General features: G+C 28.1%; 1 protein-coding gene across 1 annotated transcript; it reads right to left on the reverse strand.

The window, feature by feature from the left end:
- Positions 1–6230: 6230 nt before the first annotated feature.
- Phum_PHUM597160 (xylosylprotein beta4-galactosyltransferase, putative) lies at positions 6231–8811 on the reverse strand (the record flags this gene model as incomplete). Its single annotated transcript, XM_002432642.1, has 8 exons — positions 6231–6405; positions 6476–6613; positions 6710–6832; positions 6925–7112; positions 7199–7437; positions 7523–7771; positions 8474–8555; positions 8647–8811. 8 exons carry the CDS (start codon positions 8809–8811, stop codon positions 6231–6233), a joined length of 1359 nt encoding a protein of 452 aa, XP_002432687.1.
- Positions 8812–24317: the final 15506 nt, after the last annotated feature.

The raw sequence follows: 24317 nt of genomic DNA on the forward strand, positions 1-24317 counted from the left end.
TAAGAAACAAAAAAAAGATAGAGAGACATGTATAGAAGCAGATAAACAAAGACAGAGACATAGACAGAAGCAGAGAGAGAGAGAGAGATACAGATAGGAACAGAAACAGAGAGAGAAAAAGAAGACAGGAACAGGGAAAGATAGAGATAAACAGCAATAGACAGAAAAAGGAAAACAAAAAGGATAAAAAGAGAGGAAGAGAAAGAGGGGAAGAAAGAGAAAAATCTTGAAAGAAATAAAGAGAGAGAGAGAGAGAGGAGAATTAATTAGTTTTCTTTTGCATTTAGAATTTTAAGTATCCTACAATTTGTATGTGTAAAAAAAAAAACAAATTTTCCAAACGTTTTTTTTTTTTTTTTTTAAACAATTTAATTAACTACAATTAATTGGAAAAAAAAATCAATGATGAAAACAATTTACATTTTAATCAGAACACAATCGTACAAAAAAAAATCTTATTAATTCACAAAACAATAATAATAATAATAATGTTAAAAATGACAACAACAACTACAAGAACAAAAAATTTAAAAAAATCTTACAATCAATCAATCAATAATTATTACTTTATGATTACAAAATTTTAATAAATTAATTAATTTATTTATTTTTTACTTACAGCTGGTCCAGATCACCATCACAACCATCATCACGTACCAACGTTGGATAATTTAGGAGTTAATCAATTATTAAATTCATCACCGGTATCCGATCAAGTCGTAGGTCACAACAATCACAACAACGATCATCATCATCATAATCATCCTCATCATTATCACAATCATTGAACATAATCTCTCTCGCGCGTGTGTGTGTGCGTGTGCATCTACGACAATCAATCAATAATCGAACAAAAATTTATATATATATATATATATAAAGTTCCTATAATAGACAAACAAAGTTATCATATGTGTAATATGACAAAAGAAAAAAAAATTGAAAGTGCTTCATATTAAAACTTGTGCCTTAAATAATAAAATAAATAAATAAAGTTTTAATATATATATATATATTATTGCGTGCAATAAATTGTATGAAAGTGTACTTAAATTTTTTTTTTTTTTTTTTAAATAATAATAATAATATTATTATAAAATTTTTTAACGGTTGTTATACATATATATATATATATTATGAAGAAATTTTAAAAAGAATAAATTTTATTTTTTAAATAATAATAATAATAATAATAATAATAATAATTTTTTTTTATTTGTTATAAATTATTTATTTTATTAATATTGTTCACAGTTAGGAGTTTTATAGTACGTGTGAGATGTTATGTTCTTCCATTTATTTTTCTTTGTTTGTCTTTTTGTTCTTCTTCTTCTTCTCGTTGGTCGATGCACAACACCACCACGTTTTTCTTCTTTCTTCTCTCTAGGTCTCCGGTGATGATTACTCTATCGTGTCTGAATACACTAGAAGAAGAAGATTTAAGTTTTCCTTTTACTTTTCTGTACTGTAGCAAGCAAGATGTTCTCAATCGGTATGGGCTATAACTGAAAGTCGATCACTTCTAAAAAATGCCGAGTAACTTCACGGTCACTGCACTACATTGATGATGGATGAATGAATCGTACCAAAGTTGTTGGATGGACGAACGTCACCGGAACACGACAGGATCAGAAGAACCCCCATTTCTTCAGGGATTCCATCTTCTTTTATGTGTGCCCATATCGCACTTTCACCGCCCTAAAAGCTTCAACAATGAGAGAATAATAAAAACTCAAAAGAAAGGAAAACCTTTTGGAAGGTTTGCTTCTATTTTGGTACCCATCGTTACTATTTCGATACCTATTGTTACTCTTTTTTAGTTTTTAGAACGTCCATAAACGTTTTTATGGGAACATAACAATAATTTTTTAATATTTAAATCCTTGTTTAAACCAATAAAATTATAATAAATGACATTTCGGATATGATTTGTCATTTTAATAATAAATAACTGGGAAAAAAGAAAACGATAATGATAATCATATTGAATAAATAATTAATTAAAGAAATTAAACTTTTAATTATTAAAATTTTTGACCAACTTACAAAGATTTGAACTATCATTTAAAATAGTAGTACTGTTACTTTATATATATATATATATACTTTCACTATTTTTTTCTTTTTGTTATTGTTGTCATTTAAACATATTCTTCTCTTGATTGCCATGATTTTATTTTCTCTTTTTTTTTTAAAAAAATAATTTGAATGAGTAAATATCTCTTTAAAATAAAATAAATAGAATACATTGACCCCAAAAAATAAAAATTTTTTCTTTTTTTAAAAATGAAAACATTCAATTATCATCATCACTTTTATTTTTGTTTAAACCAAACAAACAAACATTTTAAATAAATAATAATTAATTAATATAAATAATTTAAATGAAATTGATCCATTAATAAGTTTTTTTTGAGTTTCATCACATCATTAATGAAGTTTAGTTAATATTCATTAAAAGGGGGGGAGGTGGGGAATTTCCTTTTTAAAACAATAATGAAATAACAAGGAATAATATTGTGTAAGAAAAATTACGGTAAGTAATTTAGTTTAGTAATAAAATATTAATTGATTTATAATTGAAAAAATTATCATTTAAAAAATAATTACAAATCCGTTAACGTTATTATTATTATTATTATTATTTCATTTATTTAAATGAAAAAAACAATTTTAATCCCTCGAATTTCATTTGATTTAAATTACAAATAAAAAAAGAATTTCTTTTAATAAATAAATATTTACCATCGATTTAAAATAAGATAATATATTTAAAAATTGTTAATTATTAATAAATAATTTTTTTTTGATTGAATAAACAAACCACCGGTCAGCCATTTTTGTTTTGCTATTACGTAGTTGGTTAATTATTACGTCACACATTCGAGAACGAAAAAATTTTTATTCGTTACAAAAGCGTCGGTTGTGGATGAAATTGTTTTAGTTTAAAGTTAAATTTAATTTCTTTTTTTTTTTTTTTTTTTGTTATTATTATTTATAATTAAAAATATTTTTATTATTTATAAAAATTTAACGAAATAATTATTATAGTTTGTTTTATTATTAATAATAATTCGATATATTTTTTTTTTTAAATGAGTTTTTAAGGTTAGTATAAATAAATGCATCACATGAATTATTTTAATTAATATACTTTTTTCATAAGTTCATTCAAATCAATCGTTATTATATTGATTGATTGATTGATTTTTTCATTCGAAAAATAAAATTTAATTATAATTTTTTAAATTTTCTATATTGAAATCATCCAATCGAAAACTCATAACTCAATGTCATATATCTGATTTGAATTTTTTTGAGAATCTAACGGTTTATTAGCCGTTATGCATTCGATATTACTTTTAAAATGTCAAATAATCATTTTATTCACTTGATAAAAAGTTTTTTTAACGAGATTTATTTAAATTGTGTCGTTAATCGAATAAAATTCGAATGATTATATAAAAAATCGTTGATTTTTTTTTGTAGCATTTATTGAAATAAAAATTCGTTAGGACGCCATTACTTAAACTCATTCCAGTATTCTCACAGAATCACATGCAACAATAAAATTACACAAAATACCTTTTTATGAAATATTAAATTAACGTTTTCTTCTTTGTAAAAGTTTTTTGAAGAATTTTAAAGGTTATAAACGTCTCAGATTTTTTTTTTGAGTCAAAATTTGTGTTGGGTAAGTATTTTTTCAATTTTCAACAATCCACTTAAAATATAAAACAAAATTATTATTATTATTACATTGTTTGAAATTGTGTATCTAAATCACATTTCACATAATTTATTACAGATATAATATAGATTCGTTTACCACAACATAACAAGTTGTAAAGGAAAAACAAAATTATTTTATTTGTAAATCTCATATTGCATCATCAAAATTAAAACATGGTTAAACATGGCGGCTGCCTGCTTGATTAAAAACATGGTCACAGATATATGTAAAGGTAAGGGTTATTCACAATAATAAATACAATTAATATCAGATTAGTTTTCGATGACTAAAATATGAATTGAAATAATGAGAAAAGGACTAATTTAAACTTATCAATAATATCTTTATAAAAAAAAGAAAAATTTGCCACTAATGGAAACATGACACGCTGTACCAGATAATTCGGTTATGTATGTTGTTCTCATATTTAACGTTCATATTTTTTGTTTGTAAGCAAAAGTGTAACAATGGAAATCACAGACACAAACTCTTGGACAGAGAGATACTTTGTAGAAGGTTCTAGAAACTCTTTGACACAGAGTTATTTTATATTTTCTTGAAGCTTCTAGAAACTCTTTCATTTGTTTTTTTTCTTTTTATTTAGTAATAGCGTTAGTCTTTTTTAATTTAGATTGTTGTGTGTTCTAAACAAAACGGTAACAGAAAACCCAACTTATAAAAGGTGGCTTGACATCTTTGCAACCGTTCTTTGGTTCTTTTTGGTTCTTCCTAGGTACTTTTGGTACTTTGTTCTTCGGTTTTCTTCTGATTGTCTTACTGTTCAAGTTCAAACATCTTTTGGTTTGTGTCTAACATCTAAATTGGTGATTGTTTAGTATATTGTTCACATAATTAAGTAGTTTTGGCCTAAACGTTTCATTTCTTTTGCTTACTTACTCTAAAATTGTATTCGTTTATTGTCCTAATTTAGAGAGTAGTATCACACGAACGTGGAAGGAGATTAACGTTGCGAAGAGATAAACGAATGAGACCATGACAGTATATATAATTTAAATTTCTTTAGAATTTGCATTAAAAGCATTAAAAATCTAATTTTTTTTGTTATACATTCGTTAATGAAAAAATTATACAAAGTAGTAGTAGTATTAAATTTCTATTCTTTTCATACGATAACAAAAAAAATGATTAGACAAGCACCACCTGCTTTAAAATTAGTTTTGATGGGGAGGGGGAGGCGGAGGGGCGGAGGGAGGAAAATATTTTATTTAAAAAAACTTTTCTTTTTTTTATGCTAAATACCTCATCAAGGAAACGTGTTCTTCTTCATTTTTCCCCATTTTAAATGTAATAATAAAATAATTTGAATTTTAAAATAAGGTTTTGATTATGGTTGAATGGCAAAAAAATTTCCCCCTTGTTTGTTTGTTTGTTTTTATTTTTGACATCTGTAGAAGATAGACTTGACATTTTAAACTTCCCCTCCTCCCACTCCCTCCCACCCTCTTAAAACTTTTTCTTTTTTAATAATGTATGTTTTCCAAAACAGGTTAAAAGGTTTTTTTTTATCTAACCTTTTTTAATACCTCATGGATTTATTTCTTCTCAATTCTCTTGAGATTTTAAACCACAACAACACTTCAAGTTTTTTTCTTTACATCTTTATTATTTTTTATTAATTTTCTCTCTCTCTCTCTCTCTCTCACACACACACATTTCCAAGTTACCAATTCTTTGTTAGGCTTTATAATTTTCAGGTTTAAAATTTTTCCAATTTTCTTTTTTGTCAAATATAAAATTTGTTTTAATTTTACATTAACATCATCAAAGGAAAACTTCGTTCTTTGATGCATCACCCCCCCCCCCGCTTTGTAAAATATGATAATGTAATAAATCTTACTTCATTAAGAAATTTAATATATATATATATATATATATATATATATATATATATATATATACATAACAACAAAGTTTAAATTGATGTGTGTCACTAGATAAAAGTTAATTCCCCGACTGTAACTCATTATTATTCATCTTTCTCGACTGATCTTTTTATTTTTTGTGTAAATACATAAATTTTGATTTATTGACACGTTTCTAAGAATTAAGATGTCGCGTGATTGAGTGTGGGCGGCGTGTCGTGTACGGTTGCAAAACGTTTCTGCCACGATTTATATAATAATTACATTTCGATGCTCTCTCGACATTTTTTTTTTTTGTTTATCTTCGATAAGTAAAAGAGAAACTCGAGTAATTAAAAATATTTTGCTTATTAAACGGTAAGAAAATATTTCTTTGTACATGTTAAAAGTATTCATTTATACGAGAGATAAAACTTTTTAATTCAAATATTATTCGTGGGGGTTTTTTCTTCGGGAGGGGATAAAGAAAAAAAACAATATGGCGGAATTGCATAGAAGTTTGTGTCCGATTTAATTTCAACTAAGGGAAATTTTTACGTTAGGTTGCATTTAATTTAGGATTATTTGATGTTAGGATATGAAATAAATTTATAATAAATAAATTATTATTATTATTACTTATTCTTATTATTCTTATTATTATTATTATTTTTTTCTTCTTTTAATTCGTGTTTTTTTTTTAATTTAAACGATGGATGTGGTTTACCGATATCGATTAAAATCGTCGTGAACCATGGATATTGTGTTTTTTTAATTAATTTATAATTTACCGAATTCAAACCTTCGTACCTGAAAAACAAAATATATCAAATGTAATAAATAAATAAATATAAGATTAATAATAATGATAGAGATTTACCTGTATCTTCTTTTAGATGTCGATAGGAGTCTGTGACGTATTTCAACATCGGATGGTTTTCTTTTAACGTGTTTTATCATTGTGTACCTTCCGATGTTCGGTAAAGGTCGGATTATGGTCATATTAGTTTGTTCAATTCTACACACACAATATGATGATGGATGAATGTATATACAAGAAATGGATTATTATTAAGGTAAAAAAATTTAATAATAATAATAATAATTTACAAACCTCAATCCCATATCATCATCTTCGCCTCCCCAACCCCAATAAAAATTTGAATAACCGTTAACGCGAAAAAAATGATCAGTTTTTATTGCAAAAGCACCACCGACTAATTGCGCGTAAGGTAACCTGCGGGGGGGAAGGGTGGGAAAAAAAAAAAAAACATTTTTATTTATTTTCTTCTGCTTTTTAGTTTTTCTTTTTAGTTTTTTTTTACTCACTTGTAATTAAGTTCGTTGACGGCAGGGCTTAAATGTCTCGGCATTTCCGGACATGTATACATGTTGTGATCATTTTCCGGTATCAAATCGACATCGTGAAATATGAAACAATGATAAATTTCTTCTTTCAAAGCTTCTAGAAAACCAGCGTTCATCAGAATACCTTTATTAAACGTTTCGTTACCGAACTGTAAATACATATAAAATTTTTTTAAATACGAGTCGCGTTACTCTCCCCCCCTCCCCCCCCCCGATTTTCATTTAAAAACAATACCTGTTCGACGACGTATAACTTATATCTAATTTCTTGTCTTTGCAAAAGGGGATGAAGGAAATTTAATAAAGTTGTTAAATGATGCCAACGATCTTTGTAAGGTATTATAATGGCAACGGAATGTTTAGATAAACAATTTGAGGGTTCCCACCAACCCCCCGGTTTGATTTTCGATAAAATTTCCGGATCCATTTGATTTATTTTATATAGTTGACTTTGATGTACGAACATGGGTCCGACTGTTTATTCGAAATACATAAATACATAATAAAAATTCAACGAGATGAACAAAAAAATAAATAAATCAAAAAATTTTGTTCGTACCTAGATTAGATGGATAGGGTGAACATGGTTTAAGGTACGGCCAATTTATCCTTTCCAACGATTTATCTACAAGCGTATAATTATTACATTCCAAATTACGTTTAACCTTGCAATCATTTAATACGTTGTAATAATTTAATATATCTTTTTTTATATTCATACTATAAATTTGATTTAATGTTACTTGCGCGAAAAGCTCTACATTCGGTGTGCTTTTACTAAGCAAAGCACCTATTTTAAAAAAGTCACCTGTAAATAATAATAATAATAATAATAATCATTACAATTCATTCATTCATTCATTTAAATCATTATTTTGTATTAATTTTTTTTTTTTAAGGTTTTCGACGCAGATTTTGCTTCCCGATTACGAGATGTGGGAATCTGTAAATGATGATGAATTTGTAACGGAAATTATTGAATTGGACGACATATTGAAAAATATCGGACGACGATCGAGTGAATGAATATTTAAAATTGATTTATAATATTTTTGACAAAGGAAATGTTTCGTTTTGCCCCCCCCCCTCACTCCTTTTCCTCTTTCTCGATGGGGGACAGTAAAAGACATTTAAAAACACGCTTGGAAAGGAAGGAATGGAGGGAAGAAGGGAGGGAGGCAGGAAGGGAGGAAGGTAGGGGGAAAACAAAAAAACAATTTTTACTTTTATCACGAGAGAGATTAAAAAATTATTTTTTTTAACGTGTCTCTCAATTAATTAACTCTATGGTAATATATTTCAACCCCTTTTTACGTGAGATTAACCCCCCTGGGGTAATGAAAATTAATAGTTTGTTTTAAGGGTTGAAACGTTTTTATTGAACGGAAGGGGAAATCGTTTTCCCACTCGAGCATCATCATTATGTTTTTATAAAATAATACAAATTTTTTTTTTTTTTTTTTTTTTTTACAAGAATTATTATTATTATTATTATTATTATACTAATTACCTCGCGGTGTTGTCGTTGTTGAAAATGATACTTGTTTTGTAACATCTTTGTTTTCGATTCCAGTTTTTTGTGTTATTTTTACCTGTTTGGAGAAAATAATAATAATAATAATGTTTTTTACAGGAAGTGACGTTATGGTGGTTAAAGTTAAAATTTAATCGTAGTAAACTTACTTCGAAAATAATAATAAATCCGACGCTTGCAATGGCAATACTGAGAAACATTATGGACAAGGACGGAAGAAGGCTCCATCTTGAAAATTTTAAACATTTCAATAAATTTCTTTGTCGACGTTGTAGTGTTACTTGAGAACTTCTCAATCTCACAAACAACGACATTTTTTTCCGGCATTTCGTTACGTTCTTTTTATCTTTTCCCGTATCTCACTACGAATAATTACAACAACAACAAAAAAAAATTATTTTTTAATTACAGGTAAGAAATTTTATTTTTTTATTCTATGCAATTTTTTGCAAATGGTTTTTTGTCCCCCTCGCTAATATTATATAGTTTTATACAAAATTTTTCAGGTCATAGAGTAAGAATACACGAATGAGTACGAATTGATGACAATCATCAACATTTTCTTGCTTTCGAGACCGGAAGTAAATCGGGATGGAGGACCAATAAGATCACAGTAAGATATGTTTGTAATTTTTTTTTCTTTTCAAAAGTCATCTTAAACCACGTTTAAATTGTAAACTTTTTTATTATCCCCCAACGACATCTTTTTTTTTTTTTGTATCAAGAAGAATTCTTTTTAAGTCGAACGCGATAATGATGATATTTCTATGATAAAAAAAACCGACGGTGATGTTCTTATGAAATGATAGAATGGAGTCTTACTCGACATGTTTTATGTTAGTGTAACGGATTTCTTCTTATAAATGATGCCCGTTTGTTAAATCGAACAATTTTTTTATAAACGTGCCCAATGAGAGAGAGAGAGAGAGAGAGTTTTTTTTTAGATTTGAAAACTTTGATCATAATTAAATTCATTTTTAATAATTAGTTTTCCCATGAGTTGTTCAATACGGTTGTATTTAGGTTCATCCATTTTCTTTCTTTCTTTCCTTTTTGCTTTAAGGTTGTGTTTATCTAGGTACATCCTGTAAAATCTCGCTCAGGTTTTTCTATGCTTGCTTCCTTGTCAGAGGTATTCGTGAAGTTTAATATAAATGTGCCTTATAATACATTCCCTTACCCCACATTCTGATTAGCGTGACTTCGTGTGGGCATATCAAACACAAAGAAAATTCTTTTTTTTTTCTTTCATGATTTACATAAATCGATAGATGTTATGTTTATTAAAAAAAGCAGAAGACGGCGTATTATAAGATTAAAGTTATTAAAAAAAAATTTTCAAATCTTTGATTTCTTCTTTTACTCCCCTGTCACGGTGAATGAATGATGTATGTGATGCTATCTATCTCTTTTCCTTTTTTATTTTGATCGACATGAATAAAATTAAAATTTATTTAAATTAAAAAATAATAATAATAATAATAATAAAATGATACACGAACGTGAAAGGTTACAAGTTAAAGATTATAATAAAATTTTTTTTAAGGGAAATTAATAAATAATTTAAAATTTGAAAAGTTTATGTGATGATAAAGAGAGAGAGAGAGAGGGGGAGGTGAGAAATCAAATTTTACAAAGGAGTATAAAAAGAAAGAATAGAAAGAAAAGGAGAAAATTCAAAACAGAAATAATTAACAAAGACAACGTGGCGTTTCCCCTCCCCTCCCCTTCCTCCCCACTCCTGACATGTTCACAGTTGAAGACAATCGAAAAATCAATATGTAAGTATATATATATTTACTCAAATAAATTTTTACGTCAAAATGAAAATGAAAAATTTCCTTTGGGTATTTGTGTATTTCCCTTTTGTATTTTACGACATTACACGTCAGGTGAAACGTAATAAAATTAAAAAAAAAAAAAAGGAAAGAGAAAGAGAAAGAGAGAGAGAGAGAAAGACAAAGAGAGGGAAAATAAAAAAAAAAGAATTCGATGCTTTGTCATCAAATGTTAAATTACGTGACGTTTAAAAAAAAAAAAACAAATTTTCTTGTTTTTCCAAGTTAAACAAAAAGTAATTGAAAACATAATTAAAATGACCGAATGTAAAATAATAATAATAATAATGTTGTTTTTGTTTTCCACAGGAAAATTATGTACGGTTGACATTAAAAAAAAAGAACAATTATTATTGAGGATGAAAAAAGAAAACATTACGAAAGGTAAACGGAAAAAGAGAAGAAAATTCAAAGGAAAAATTCAAAAGGAAAACGACAAAGGACGATGACAAAAATCAGGTGAGTGAAAAAATAAATAAATAAATCGAACGTATCGAATTATATATATGAAAAATAAAGAGAGAGAGAGAGAGAGATAGAAAACATTTTTAACGTTCGAGGTTAATCGAACGTTATTCTCACTAAATTGCGACATTTTCCCTTCCCTCCCCCTCGTTTTTTCTTCTTCCGTTAAGACATTCGTTGGGTAATTAAGGGGTGAAAGATGTAGGAAGGGTGGGGAAAAAGAAAACCTGTCAAAAAATTTAAAAATCTATCTCTAAGATGAAAAGGAAAGACAGAGAGAGAAAGAGAAAGAGAGAGAGAGAAAGAAAGAGAAAGAGAGAGAGAGAGAGAGAGAGAAAGAGAAAGAGAAAGAGAGAGAGAGTAGGTTCTATAGCTTTACGATCATTAATAATAATAATAATTTTCCACGTGTTTAAACCTTTTTTTCGAATTTTTACCTTTTCTAAAACAATTTTTCCCAAAAAAAGAAAAACTTTTAAAAAAGGATATTTTAACACTTTAATTATCATTCAAAAGGTATTTAATGTTTTCAAACTATGTAAATAAAAAAAAAATTCCTAATAGTTTTTCATCATACTCTCTCTCTCTCTCGCACGCACGCACACTCTCATTAATTTTCCATCTCATTTCTCATTTTCTTTCATTTTGCAATTTTTGATTCGTTTCATAATATTAATTTTTAATCTTCATATAATTGAACTTTATCATTATTATTATTATTATTACTTATTTTCATTTTTAATCATGGCGGCGGTATTTTCATGCTCTTGTCCGAGTTTTTTTTTTTTTTTAAATCTAAATACAGAAAAAATGGACACACCTTTTTACTTTAATGACAAAGGACGCGGTAACACATGAATTCCTCCATTCCTGGAATCATCCCAGAATGACTGGACGTGTTAAAAACATAAACATGACGCGAAATGACCGGAAGACAATATAAAATGTTAACTAACGTACCACACACACACACACACACACACACTTTAATCACTACAACGACTACGACAACAACAACAACAACAACAACAAAATAATTTTTTACACATTTAAAACTTGATCGTTTGTCAATTTCATATTTCACATCTCACGCGAATCCATTCGAGACAATTATTATTATTATTATTATTATTATTATTATTACGACTAAATCTATTTATTCCGTTACTCTAATAATCTTTTCACGTCATAACTATTTTTATTTTTAATTTAAAAAAAAAATTTTTTAAAACTAAAAACTAAAAAAAAAAGAAAAAACTATTAAAAAAAGAAACAAAAATAATAAACATAACCTTATTATTATTATTTTTTTTTTTTTTTTTTTAATAAAACAACTTTTTTGTTATTGTAAAAATAATAATGATACGTTCTTTATCATTATTATTATTATTGTGGCTGATGTTGTTGTTGTTGTTGTTGTTGTTGTTGTTGTTGTTGTTGTGTTATTGATAATAAGGCGTAAATAAGAAAAATAACATTTTCGCGTTTATTTATTTTAAATGAAAATAAAACAAAATCCGCCATTTTTTATTTTCCGATGAGTTTCATTTTTTTTTTTTTTCGTGGGTGTCGACAAGTGGGAAGAGGGGAGGGGAGGGAGAGGGGGAGGGGGAAAGGAAATGATTTTTATAAATTTAGAAATAAATTCAAAAGAGAGAGAGAGAGAGAGAGAGAGAAAAAATAATGATAATAATTAAAAGATTTCCGCGGGTAAAATGAAAATAAAAAAAAATGGCGGATGTCGGCTACGAATTATTTAAACGTGAGGATTTTTATCTATTTTAAAAAATGTTTTTTCTCTCTCTCTCTTTCTTTCTTTGTCTCTCTCTCTCTCCCTCTCTCTCTTTCTATCTCTCTCTCTTTTTCTTTCTTTTCTCTCTCTCTCTCTTTTAAAACCGGAGTCGTTTTCATTTGGGTCTTAAATAATCAACGGGGTGGTTGGAGAGGGGAAGGGGGAGATAAAAAAAGAATTAAATCTTTTCTTCTGTACGTGTTAATCCTTTTCCGGGTTTTTTTTATAAAAAAAAAAAAAGATAGAAAAAGAAAACCTTTTGTAATAAACTCGCGTTAATCCTTACGAACCCTTTTTTCCCTTTTTTTTTTTCACCGTCAATTTTTCCATCGATAAATCAAAGAAAATTACGGGAAATTACTTTAAATCATCATTTTCTACTCGATTTTTCTTTTTTTTTTCACAATTTTATTTCTCCTCTTCTTCTTCCTTCTTCTTTTTCCTCCCTCTTCCCCTCTCTCTCTCTCTCTCTCTTTCTCTTTATTTGACGACAAAGATGCTGTAATTTTTTTTGTTAATAGTTTTTCTTATTTATAGTATTGACATTTATAAATTTTAATTAAAAATGAACTTTAACCTTCGACAAGGTTAATAAAATTTCCTCTTTTATTTTATTTAAAGAAATCAGAGAGAGAGAGAGAGGGAGAGAGGGAGGGAGGGAGGGAGAGATTCAATTTTAACAATACGGAAAAAAAAACCGTTAAAAATGATAATAATAATAATAATAACAATAATAATAATTGTATTTATTTTAGTTTTTTTTTTAATTTGAACAGGAGAGATCAACGAGGAGTTTGAAGTGACGTCACGTGGGTGTTGGAAAAAGAAAATTTTTTTTTTGGGGAAAATTTATTCCTTCCTTTTTTTTACGATGTCGTCGGTTATTAAAAGGTTAGTAAAAAAAAAAAAAAAAAAATTTGACCCTCGTTAAAATTTTTTTATTTTTCAAGGAAAAAAGTACCACCGTCGGTCGGTGATGTAATAAAAGAATTAATAATAATAATAATAATAAGTTAAACGTAATTTTAAAAAAAAAAAATTTTAAATTCGGTGTGAAATTGAATTTTCTTCTTTTTCTTCTTCATCTTCTTCTTCTTCTTCTTGAGAAAAAAAAAAAAAATTAAATTAAATCGTTTTCATCTTCTGCTTGGAAAAATAGTAAATTTAGGTAAACATATTTATCGAAGGTTCATGCTGCGAAAGGAAAATCTTTTCGATTTGGTAACCTTTCTCTCTCTCTCTCTCTCTTTCTCTCTCTCTCTCTCTCTCTCTCTCTCTTTCTCTCTTTCTCTCTTGATTGTTTTTCGTTGGTTCGTTCGCACATATGTTTCACTAGATAGATTTTCGAGTTTTTTTTAATTTTCTTACTTATTTCCCCCCCCCCTCCCGGATCGTAAAAATAATGAAAAAATGATGATAAACGGAAACGCCCCCCCCCTCCGAAGGGGAGGGAAAAAAGAAAAAAAAATTATCTTGTTGGAATTGGATAAAGGAAACGTTTTTCCCCTCCCTCCCTCCTTCTCACTTTTATATACAATAAGGCATAAATTAGATAACCTAATTTAAAATGAATTTTTTTTCCCATCGCAACAAACAAACAAACAAACAAAAGGGGGGGGTACAAACGAACGAAAAAAAAAATTTAAAAAAAAACCGATATCGCAATGCTGCTATAACATTATCGTAATTTATAAAACCAGATTTAATGACCCGCGAAAAATATTATTATTATTATTATTATTATTATTATTAGTAAAAAAAAAAAACTTTTTGGAAAAACTTTTTCTTTTTTTTAATCTCATTTCGAAATATATATTCACGGAATATATTTTTTCCCGGGAAGGAAGGGGGAGGGGGAGAGGGTGGAGATGGAATTTTAATTCGATTTTATTGATTTTCCTTCTTTTTTTTTTCTTTCGTGTCTCTTCGTGATTGATTTCGCAACCAACTCTAAGAAAAACTTATTATTATTATTATTATTAGTATTATTATTATTATTATTATTATTATTATTAGTATTATTATTATTATTATTATTATTATTATTATCATTATTATTATTATTATTATTTATCGATTTTTAAATTAAAAATAAACATGGAGAGTATACAGATGATGTGAGGCGTGAGAGGGGAAAGGTTCTAAGTAAGGTAAACGAACGTCGAATAAATTTGAAATTCAAATAAAATAATAATAATAATAATAATAATAATAATAATAATAACAATAATAATAATAATAATAATGATAATAAAGTCTTTGAAAAACGTTTATTTATTAACTTTCGAGTATGAAATACGTTATTACTTGCGATTAAAAATTTAAATTATAAGAAAAACATTGGAAAAATCTACGACGACGACGACAATTTTCCGAATCGGAAAATTTTTTTCTCTTTTTTTTTTTTTTTTTTTTTTTTTTTTTTTGTTTTGTTTCGATAAAGTTCGATCAATGTTTAAAAAAAAAAGGATTTCCGGGGGGTGTGGAGGAGAGGAGAAGGGGGAGGGGAGGAAGGAAGAAAAAGTTTTATTTTATTTTATTTTTTGTTCTATGACCTGTTTTTAACGAAACTTTAAAAAAGGGGGGAAAAAAATGAGGCGATGATGATGATGATGATGATGATGATACGAAAGCTAATAAAAAAACAACGTGGAAAAAGAAAGAAAAAAAAACTAATAAAAAATTATATTAAAAAAAAAAAAAAAGTTAAAACCACGACAAAATTAATACGAAAAATGAAACAACAAACAAACTCACACACGAATTAATTTTATAAATGTTACGATGATCCGACGTCACTTCCTCTTTTTTCTCCAGCGGCATGGTATTATTATTATTTTTTTATTTCCCCCTCCCCCTCGCACATTTCTCGTTGTATTTGTATATATTTTTTACACATTTATTCCCGAAGGTATAAATTTCAATTTAACTTTTTAAAAGTTAATAATAATAATAAATAATAATAATAATAATAATAATAATAATAATAATAAATAATAATAATAATAATAATAATAATAATAATAATAATAATAATAATAATAATAATAATAAATAATAATAATAAACAAGTTTGATGTTAAAGTCAAAGTCGAGTCGGTTGTTGATTGTTTTTTTTTTTTTTTTTATTTTAATTTAATTTAATTTATAAAAAAAAATATTTTCCAGATGTTAACTGTTTTTTTTTTTTAGTAAAATTTCGAGAGGAGAAATAAAGAAAAACACACGCACACACGCACGAACGCACGAACGCATGGGAAAAAAAAATGATGATATCGTTTTGATTGGCTGTTTTCCAGGGAGAGTCACACATAATCTCTTTTCAGTTATATGAAAAGAAAGAAAGAAAAAAAAGAAAATTCATTCCGGAAAAAAAATATATATATATATATATGTGAGATTTTCACGAGAGAAAGATGAATCGATACACACCGAAAAAAAAAAAAGAAAAAGAAAAAAGAAAAGTTTTTTTCTAAAAAGTATATTTTATCAACTACAACAAAAATCCGTGATGATGATAATAATGGGAAAAATAAGGCGAGTGATAACATTTAAAAAAATTATTATTATTATTATTAAATTTTTTTATAGAAAATAAATAAATAAATAAACTCACCCATAAATTAAAATATATATATATATATATTTATAGGTTACATGACGATGAATTAGAAGAGAAAAGAAAACCAAAAAAAAAAAAAAAAAAAAAGAAAAATTTTCACTTCGAGAAAATCAAACGAATGAATTTCCACGTTAAATGTTTATGGAAAACTGAATGGATGAGAGAATAAGGAGAGAGAGAGAGAGAGAGAGAAAGAGAGAGACGATACAACAGACACACACACACACACACACAGCATGCGACTGGATGCGATCGATATTATGTCACGTGGTAAGTGTGATTGAGCAGACGATGATTTTTCTCCACAATTTCAAATCATGTACAGGTTTTTGTTTTTGTGAATGATATGAAAATTAATAAACAAAGAAAATCTGAGTACGGATTTTTATTACATGGAAAAAAATATTTAAATTGTCTGGTGTAGTATTAAATCAAATTCTTTTGTCACTTTCAGATGATTTTCACGGAGGAAAATTTGATGGCGGCGTACATTTGTAAATAAAACCACTTGATTTTAGTCAACACGGAGGATCAGTTATGTCGAGTTTAATTAATTAACACTTGATGAACACTATGTTAACACGGATTCCTTTAATTTATTCCGACAAGTAAGGAGTCTATAAATTATTATTATTATTATCTCATTCGGTGTTTTGGGATTTAAATCACTTACTTCTTTTCTCTTTGTGCATGTCCATCTAAAATGGTAGACGACATTTTGAATGATTGTTTTAACGTATTTTCCCCCTCCCCCCACCTTTTTTTTTTAAAAATTACTTTGAATTAATCGTAATTAAAGAATTTATGTGTATTTTAAATCGTTGTAAAGTTTTTTTAGCGCGTAAATAATTAGTAATTGTAGTACGAAAAAATTCCGATAGATGTCAGTGTGATGAAAGTTTCTAATGGTTTTCCCTTTCGCTTCGCTAAAAATCGTCTCGTTTACACTCGCGCGTTCCGCGCCATTTTAAAAATTTCCTTTGAAACAATTCAAAATGACGTCACGACGACAACAACCTGTCAAAATGGCGATTCTGTCAGTCGTGTTTTCGTGATAATGATATCATTTGGGATGGGCTTTCGTTTATTTTATGTCGAAACAAAAATTTATCAGTTAAATGATTTAATTAATTGTTTTCAATTGGGCAAAAAGCCATGGACGATAATAATTTTTCGGATGTTGTTTTAAGACCAGGTAAATTAATATTATTCGTGTCTCTATTATAGTTTTATACATACATATATTAAAACGAGAATGAGAAAAAAAAAAAAAAAGGGGCAGTGTGGCCTAATTTAAAATGTTTTATTGGCATTGTTTCGTTAAGGTATTATCGCATTTCATTATTGTTGCGAAACGATTCACGTTTTACGTTATTAGAAATTATTTTTTTCTTATTAATAATTATTTGAAAAGGAACTCGATTTGATTTTACTGCTACGTATATTATTTACTTTTGTTGATCTCGTCCCATGCGACACCTGCTTGTGCTTTTAAATTTAATTTAGGATATTTTTTGCATGATAATTTTTTTAAAACGAATCATTTTCATCTCACGTAATTAATTCATTTATTCTTATTTAGTTTATTAGGTGTAATTATGATTAATTAATTAAACATGCAAGTAAATTAAGGGTGTAAGGGTAATTTGCTCGAATTAAAATTTTTTCTGTTTCTTTTCGATACATTCGATATCATCCACAGAATTTTGACTTAAAAAAAAAAAAAAATGGTGGAATTATATTTTTGTATATCGAATTGTTTTCTATTTATTTTATATAAATAATTTATGTTTGTTTTGGGTCATTATGCAATTGGAAAATTATTTTAATAATTGATTATTTATCAATGATAATGATATTTATAAATATATGGAATTTTTGTAGGGAGGATATTATTTGTCGAAAGCTAACAGATTTTAATAGTTTAATTATTGATATTTCATATTGACAAATCTTATCGAAAACAAAAATTTTCTATTGTATCATTTTATTCGAATATATGTATTTTTGAATGCACATTAGAATTCAGTGTTTTGAATGAAATGAAATTCGCTAAAAAAAAAATTTTTCGCACATGATGTTTTCTCTTATGTATATCGAAAGATATGTTCAAGCATGTACACACATTAATTATGATTATGATTAATAATTAGAAAGTTTAGGAAAGTGAGGGGGAATGAGGGGGAGAGAGAGGAAAAAAGGGATGTTTACAATTCCGTTACACACACGTTTGTGTTTTCCTTTTTCCATTTTATAAATTAATTGAATTGTGGTGTAAAACTAAAACTAAATGAATGTGAATGAATGATTGTAATATATGGATTTTTTTTGTTCATCAAATTGGTTGTTTAATTCGAATGAAAATGGAAAGTATTTAATTGACTTCTTCCTCTTTTCTTTTCTTTTAACCAAGGTAACTTTCTTTAATGTTTCAATTTCATTTTAAATGAATAATGATGATGATGATGATGATGAAATGTTTTGTTATTTTTTTTTTTTTTCTCATTGTGTGCAAATTAATGGAGGCGTTTAAACATTTTTTTTTTTTTTAAATTTTTTTGTCATAATCAAATGAATTAAAATAATTTAATTAATTGACCATCTATCTCTCGATTTATTTAGTTTTTTTTTATTTAAATGGTGGTAGTGGTAGTGGTGGTGATGGTGGTGGTGGTGGTGGTTGTATAGTATCATCATCATCATCTTTTGTTTAAAGGTTAAGTTATGTGAATCACAGTTTTATTATTATTATTTTTATTTAGCTCATGACTAAATTTTCAACTCGATGATGATGATGATGATGATGATGATTAGTTTTCTGCAACCTCAAATCGAGTAAATTGAGTAATTTTATTATTGTTGTTGTTGTTGTTGTTGTTATGATGAAATTTTACTTGTCGAACAACAACAACAATCACAATTTAATTTTTTTTTCTCCCCCTTCCCCTTACCCCTCTCCCCTCATCCCTCTCTTTAATGATATTGTTTTTTTTGTTGGGGAGGGAGGGATGGAGAAGTGGTGGAGGGAAAGAGGGTTTTTTTTTATTTATTGTCAAATTACCTTACCAATCGTGTTTTAAATAGTATATCGTCACACACAAAACGCGTCGATGTTATCATCATTATTATTATTAATGACGTAATAATTTGTTTTTTTTTTTACCACTTTTTATTTTTCATTTATCGTTATTATTATTTCAATATCGAAATCGAGTAATTCAGGTATTTAAAAAAAACAATAATAAAATGTAGGTAACAAAAAAGGGCAAGGGAAGGAATCCAATTCGTACTACAAAGTGCGCGAGCGAGTTCAATTACGTTACGTACATTATTAATAATTTCATCACGCGCACGCGCACTCACGCACACACAAAACAAGTCCCTCTCGCTATCGGTGTGAAAAAAAAAAATTAATAATAATAATAATAATAATAATAATATTTTTGCAATCGGTGAGTAGTGAATGGTATTTCCTTTCGGCCAAGTTTCTTTCAGGTACAAAGTTCACCCGCGATTACTTAATCCGTAATAATTTATTTATTTATTAATAATGTATTTACTTATTGCGCGTGTTTTTTTTTTTTTTTTGTCGGAAAAACAATTTTCCCTTCCGTTAATTCGTCGATAAATTTAATTTAATTTAATTATTGGGGGGGAGAGGGGTATCGAGGTAATATAAGGGGCACAGAACGTTGATAAGAATTAATAATAATAATAATTGTTTCTCCTGTGATAGGAGGAGGGGGACGGAGGGAGGAGTGTTGCATTTTTTTTCGAAAATTTTCGACAACGAATGTTCTAGAATATTTTTTTTTTTTAACTGACCGGTTCCAAAAAGAATTGAATGACAAGAGAACATTTGTTTATTTTGTTTGTTTGTTTGTTTGTTTGTTTGTTTTTAATAAAAACGGATAAAAACTAGAGTTGTTGTTGTTGTTGTTGTTCGTTTTTGTTCGTTTCTCCGTTGTTGTCGCTATTATTATTATTATTATTATAAAAGTCGTTCGCGGGTCACGATTTTATTTTATTTTATTTAAATTTTTATAATTAATCGAAAGAAGGTGTAAAAAAAAAAAAAAAATTAGAGTAAAGTTTTTTTTTTTTTTTTTTTTTTTTTTTATAAAAAAAAAAAATTTTTAGCCACGCCCATCTCCTGGAGTGTGTGTGTGTGTGTGTGCATGTGTGTGCGTGCGTGCGTGTGCGTGTGTATGTTGTGAAAAAAATGCAAAAAAATTTTTTTCGTTTCGGTAAATTAGGCGGCACCGAAATGAATATTATAATACAATATTTCTCAACGGTTAAAACTTTTTAATGAATTGATTTTATTATTATTATCGTCGTCGTCGCCGTCATCATCATCATCATCATCATCATCATCATCATCATCATTATTATTATTATTATTATTATTATTATTATTAAATTTCGTCGTGTGGGTTCTCGTATTTGTTATTTTTTTTTTTCTCTGTCTTGTGAAAGGAAGGCGTTCGTTGAGAACGGTAAAGGTCGAAAATTCGTTTGCGTTTGTTACTGTTGTTGTTGTTGTTGTTGTTACACTTTCCGTTGAGCTTTTTCTTGAATAGGTCACGTGATTTTGTATAATTTGCCTCGCCGAACGTTTGAGAAAAAATAATAATGATGATGATGATGATGATGACGATGGTTACGTACTTGTTTCCACGTTTTTCCGTCTCGTTTTCTGGTTGTTTTCTGGTTGTATATATTCGATTTCGTTTGTCGAAAGAAAAGGTGATGATGATGATGATGATGATGAAACCGATATTGATTATTAATTAGTTTCTCGATTATTTTTGTTTAAACAATTATAAATGAATCCTTGAAAATTTAAAAAAAAAAAAAAAAGATTTTCTGTTGGTTGTTGTTGTCGGTGTTGGCGTCCTTGTTTTTTTTTTTCTTTTTCTGTTGGTTGTTGTTGTTATTGTTATTGTTTTTGTTTAATTTAAAGCCTGGTTATGAAATTGCGAAATTATTTCGACGTGTCAGCAGAAACGTTTTAGAAAAAAAAAAAAAAAACAATTCGCTTAGAAAAGTTTCTATTTTTTTATTTTTACCGTTGCATGTTTTTTTTTTTTTTCTTTTGTTTTTCACGCATTAGGTAAGCGGGGGGGGGGTTGAAGGTAAAAAATGTGTATTTTCGTCGTATTTATCGATTTATTATTATTATTATCGTTACCTTTTTCGGAAAACGTGGAAAGCTTGTTTTGAGGTATAATACAACAGCGTAAAACAACAATCCATCCGACCCTCGCAAGTGTTATCGGTCAAACCAAAAAAAAAAAAAAATTTTACTTTTCTTTCGTGCTTTAATCGTGAACTCATTTTCTTCTGCTATTTCCACGACGGATTTGGAAAGTAATTAGAGAGAAAAGCTTTCACGCAATTTTTTTTTCCTTTTTATCGCTTGGCTTTTTTTTTTTTCGAAAATGAATATGTATTCGCGTACGTGGCGGAAGAGGAAAAGAAAATGAGGTGGGGGTGGTGGTGGTAGCAGCGGTAAATCGCGCTTGCGTGTGTGCTTTTCCGTTCCTTAACCTTTTTTTCAAAGGTAGTATTTATTTTTCAAACGTCACACATTATTATTATCATCATCATTATTATTTTTCGCATCGTTCCATAGTCGTATCGTGTTCAATTTTTCTCTCTCTCTCTCTCTCTCTCTTTCCATTTACGTGATTACAAAGTTAAAAAATTTTGCGGTCAAACGGAAAAGGAAAGAGAGTCGAATGAAGAAAAGAGAAAAAGGGGGGAGGGGAGTGGTTGTAGAGATCGTTTGTCGTTGTCTTCGTCGTCGTCGTTTGTGAATATTTCCGGTATGCAAACTTGAAATGGAAACAAACGCATACAACCTCACGTATGAAAATGATTTATTATGATAAAGGTCAAAGGTCATTATGGGTTCTTCGTGTAATTTTTTTTTTCTATAGGCTGACCCGGTTGTGGTTGACGTTCCTCATCCCCCTCTCCCTCCCTCCCTTGCAACATTGAGAAAAAAATTGCGCACGACCGTCGGAAAATCGGAAAATTGAACTCTGACGTCATCGTTCGAAATTTTTTCCTACGTAATTCGATGACGTTTTTCACGACGAAATTAAAATCCTGTTTGTTTGTTGTGTCGTTTCGGCTGTTGTGTGTGTGTGTGTGTGTGATTGCACATTTGAAATTCATGAATGTGGTTGTTTCTTTATCAGACGTCGAAAAAATGTTTTTTTGTTTGTTGTTTGTTCGTTTACACGATTTGCGATTTCGACGTTTTTTTTTTTTTTTTTTTTTTTTTTTGGACGCCCGAATTTGAACTTTTGAATTTTTATTATTATTATTATTCCCGAATATGGTCCGACATTTTATTTATTTATTTAATGTTTTTTCCTGTTTACCGTTACGTTCCCTTAAAAAGAAAAAAATTTTTTTTTGTTTGTCGTAAAAGTACCTGGTTGTTTTTCTTTACGTGAACCTAATAATAAAAATCTATCGTTCCCGTAGGAACAAATCGTGTCTTTTACCTTTTTGTCCATACCTGTGGATGATGATGGAAGGAAAGGGAAAATCTTTCGAATTTTTATTAAAACAACAAAAAATTGCCCAACAACAACAACAACAACCACAAAATCTAGGTTCCGGTTTTTAATTTATGTGAACTCGGCCCCAGCCGTGAATTTATTTTTGGAAAAAAAAAAAAGACGAAGCGAGCGTTGGGCGTTCGTCGTCGTGACATGCTCGAATTTAAAAAAAAAAAAAAAAAAAAAAAATTTAAAACAAACGGTCGTCTTTCTTTTGATCGAACCTGAAAAATTTGAAAATGTGTAGAAAAGGGGAGGGAGATCAGGACTAAGAGGAGGGGGAAAGAGAACGAGTCGAAAGTGAAATTTAAAAAAGGAAAAAAAAAAAAAAAATTTTTAAATCGTATTAACAGGATAAAACCTGAATTGATTTTTGTTTGTTTGTTTTGTTCGTTTTTTTTTTTTTTTCTTCATTTCATTCGACGCAACTCACGTCGAATTGCGGAACGGAAAAATAATAATAATAATAATAATAATAATAATAATTGAGTTTCAGGATTTTGTTACAACCCCAACGCTTTGCGAAATCCATGTGACTCACGTTGAAAAAACGTCTAAAGGAAAAAAGTTTAAATTTTATGCTTGTTGTTGTTGTTGTACAAACAACAACAACAACAACATTAGAAATTCTATCGGTCAAAATTAAACTTTTTAATGTTTAGCGTAAAAAAATTTTTTTTTGTTTGTTGAGATTTGAAATCCTCTATGACATTATTATTATTATTATTGTTCTATTTAGGTTTATATGCTTTTGGGTTTCGCGCGCGTTTTCTTTTCCCTTCCCTCCCCCGTCCCTCCCCCTCGGGTGGAAAACCACGTTACATCTCGTTATCGAAACGTTTTCGATTTTGTATCGTGGCAGCAGCAAAAAAAAAAAAAAAAAAAGAGTTATGGAGAGAATGATTGGTTGATGTTTCACGATACGATGATGAATTACACTAATTAATTTTAGAGGATCCGTCAAACGATATTAATTATCATTATTATTATTATTATTATTATTATTATTATTATTATTTTAATTTTTTTTTTGTTTCTCCTGCCACGTTTTTTTTTTTTTATTTGCGAGGAGTTAATTGTTGATTTTTTTTGGTTGTTGTTTTTATTTTGTTTTCTTATTTAAAATGATTTATTTATACCAATGATTACTTTTTTTTTTATTTCGGTTTGTTTGTTTGTTCGTTTGTTCTCTCGCTCGCTCTTTCGTTTGTTCTTGTTGTTTGTATCCGATGATGAATTATTATTTGAAACGAGCCGGGTGGTTTTTTTTACATAATTTAGGCTCGTTCGTGAAAAGGACGAAATATAGGTAGCGTTGTAGGTATTTTTTGTTTACGAAATGTAAACCTTTCCCGCGTTAACATGTGTGTTTGGGGGGCCGTGAATTGAAAAAGATCCTCGGTGAAAAATTAATGTGAATTATTAATATTAGCTTTATTTATTTTCTCTGAATTGGCATGTTTTTCCGCTGGGAAAGGATAATAGTAATAATAATAATAATAATAATAATAATGATATCAATTCA

This window comes from Pediculus humanus, genomic scaffold, assembly GCF_000006295.1.
Source record: "Pediculus humanus corporis 1103172108315 genomic scaffold, whole genome shotgun sequence".
NCBI lineage: Eukaryota > Metazoa > Arthropoda > Insecta > Psocodea > Pediculidae > Pediculus > Pediculus humanus.